This window comes from Anopheles aquasalis, chromosome 3 (genome assembly GCF_943734665.1).
Source record: "Anopheles aquasalis chromosome 3, idAnoAquaMG_Q_19, whole genome shotgun sequence".
In the NCBI taxonomy this organism is placed as follows: domain Eukaryota; kingdom Metazoa; phylum Arthropoda; class Insecta; order Diptera; family Culicidae; genus Anopheles; species Anopheles aquasalis.
In genome coordinates, this window is record NC_064878.1 from 6,105,001 (window position 1) to 6,107,500 (window position 2,500).

The 2,500-nt window shown below is 55.3% G+C and overlaps 1 protein-coding gene across 1 annotated transcript in view; it reads right to left on the bottom strand.

Annotated features, from left to right (window-relative positions):
• LOC126579163 (uncharacterized) overlaps positions 1-2,500 on the bottom strand; it is a 15,274-nt gene that overhangs the window by 3,431 nt on the left and 9,343 nt on the right. Inside the window, exon 5 of the mRNA XM_050242506.1 lies at positions 1-1,995. This exon is cut by the window's left edge and continues 1,280 nt beyond it. Coding sequence (XP_050098463.1) covers positions 1-1,995 — 1,995 coding nt within the window. The remainder of the gene's footprint in view (positions 1,996-2,500) is intronic.

The window sequence follows — 2,500 nt, forward strand, 5'->3', positions numbered from 1 at the left end:
CGCGATCAAGATGATTGTTCTGTAAACGACCATCGGCACCTCCCCCCGGTGCCACAGATTCACCGACCTGGCCAAGGTACGCATCCGCTGACATGTGTTCCGAGTGTAGAGATAAACGGTCCTGAACTGGACACTCTGCTCCTTCCCGTTCCGTTGCACCAGTTTCATCGTCCGCATTGGAAGTTGAGGAGTATGTGCGCGTTCGATTGCGACCTCGTTCACCACCGGCTGCACCACCGCTACCGGTATGGCCGGCAGGCCAGTGCCCACGTTTCCAACCGCCCGGTTGCGGTATCACCGGGCTCACTATCTTATCCATCGAATCCATTCGGCGGACCTTGTTCTTCGTACTGTTTGTGCTTTCACTGGTGCGCCGCTTACGGCCACCGGATGCTTCGAGATCGAGCTTTAGATTTCGCATTGCCTTTTCACGTTCACGATCGACCGCCTGATCGGTCGGCGGGGCTGTTCCACTGGGCAACACGTTTGAGGTGCTGGCTGCGCCACTAACATTCGCACTAACACTTGTCACTACGGTGGAGGCCGTGCTGGTACTAGCACCGGTGACCGTACTGTGCCCTTGTGCCAACAGCAAGGTGCTCCGGGCTTGCTGAGCCGATGAACATGCCGGATACGATTCGGTGTTGATTGCCTCGGACAACTTTTGTCCAATTCCGGTGAAGGATGCTTCTTCGGCCGTCGTTGCTTCCACTCCGCCACCAGCAGCTCCCACTAGCACACCTCCAGCGGTTCCAGCACCTTCCGCTTGCTCGCTACCCGGGGGAGGCAACTGTTCGATCAGTAGCATCGAGCTACTGGCTGCTCCTGTTCCTACCGTCGCTGCTGCTGCCCCTGCCGCTTCACCCAAGCCCCGGTCCGTGCCTGCGGCACGCGATTTACGTTTCCGTTTGTTCCGTGGCCGTTGTTTCCGCTTCATCGGTGAGCAGAGCTGCATCTCGTACTCGACCGAATCAACCGGATCAAGCAGATGCAGCGGATCGTTGATGTTGGGCGGTATGATCACCTCAATTTTGGCCTTATAGTGCGGTGGCGTCGGAATCGGGGACGATTTCGGTGTGACCGCGTTTTCCGATTCATTTTGTAAACTGTTCAGATTGAGTGGATCGGAAATGTTGCCACCGAGTAGAAACTTGGTCGGTGGTACGATGCAATCCTTGCGAGGGCGCTTGTCCGGCAGGAAGTACTTGGACGCACACTGTAACCGCTTGTTCCGTAGTCCCATCGGGCTGAGGTTCTGTTGCTTCGAGTGTTTACCCTTCTGCTGCTGCTGCTGCTGCTGCTGCTGCTGGGAAGTGGAACCTTTCGTTCCCTCTTGACCTTGAACAGTGGTTGTTGCTTGTGTTTGCGAAGCCGCTGTTGTTGTGGCCATTGCCGCACTTTGCTGCAGCTGCTGTTGCTGCTGGCCCACTTCGGAGAACATCTTTTGCTGAGGATTGTCTCCGGTTGAAGATTGTTTACTGCCAGCCGGGCCGGCACCATCGTCACCAGCGATACCGTTATTAGCGGAACCATCCTCTGATTGTCCACCCGTCGCACCAGCCTTGTCCTTTCTTCCTCCCTTGGCCGCACCCCGATACTTGTTTGATTTCCACTTTTGTTGCTTCTTCTGCTTTTTTCCTCCTGTGTGCAGAGGCTGTTGCTGCTGCTGTTGCTGCAACTGTTGTTGCGGTCGTTGTTTCTGTTTTTTCTGCCGATTATGTCCACCACCGATGACGCCTGCACCGACTGCTCCCACCGCAGCGATGGGCAGCACGGCGAGTGGGGCACCTCTCGGTGATCTTCCGATCGGTGGACGCGCGGCACGATGCGCGTTGCAGCGTCGAGTTTCCTCGGTCGGGACCGAGCTGCGGCTCCTTGGCAGTAGTACATCACCACCGGGTCCCCCTGTCCCTCCGCCACCACCATCCGCGGCGGAATCATCATCTGCCGATGCCACGGACAATCCTGTTTCCATGGTGACGCCTCTTCGCGCGACTTAGCTGGTCTACTGTGATTCTGCGGAACGTGAAATGGACAAGAAAAAGCACAAAATAAAATGATGCACCTACTGGCCAGTCAGAAATTCGTGGCGCTTCCTATGCTGTCCTTGAAACTGCCACAAAACCCAATCCGGTTTGTCGAAAAGAACTACGGCGCACAATTTTAAACTCGCACTCCACTCCGAGCGACGACGAAAGTATTTCGGAAGAACAGCGCCCCTGTTTCACCCGTTCGCTTGTGATTCGCATAAATTCGGAATCCAGAGCCATAAAACACACCCCTCGAAATTCTTCCGTTCGTTCTCCACGCGCAACCGGTTCTCCTCCTGCCCCACGAGTGCACCAGGATAACACCGGGAGAAGAAACATGAAAAATGCAACCAATTATGCAAAATTATGTCGAATGCAGGAGCTCCATGCGTCGTTTTTGGAGAGGTGTCCGCTGGAAGGTATAGCTAACAACGCACCAATTTGGCCTTCGAAGATCGCTTGTTTCTTCT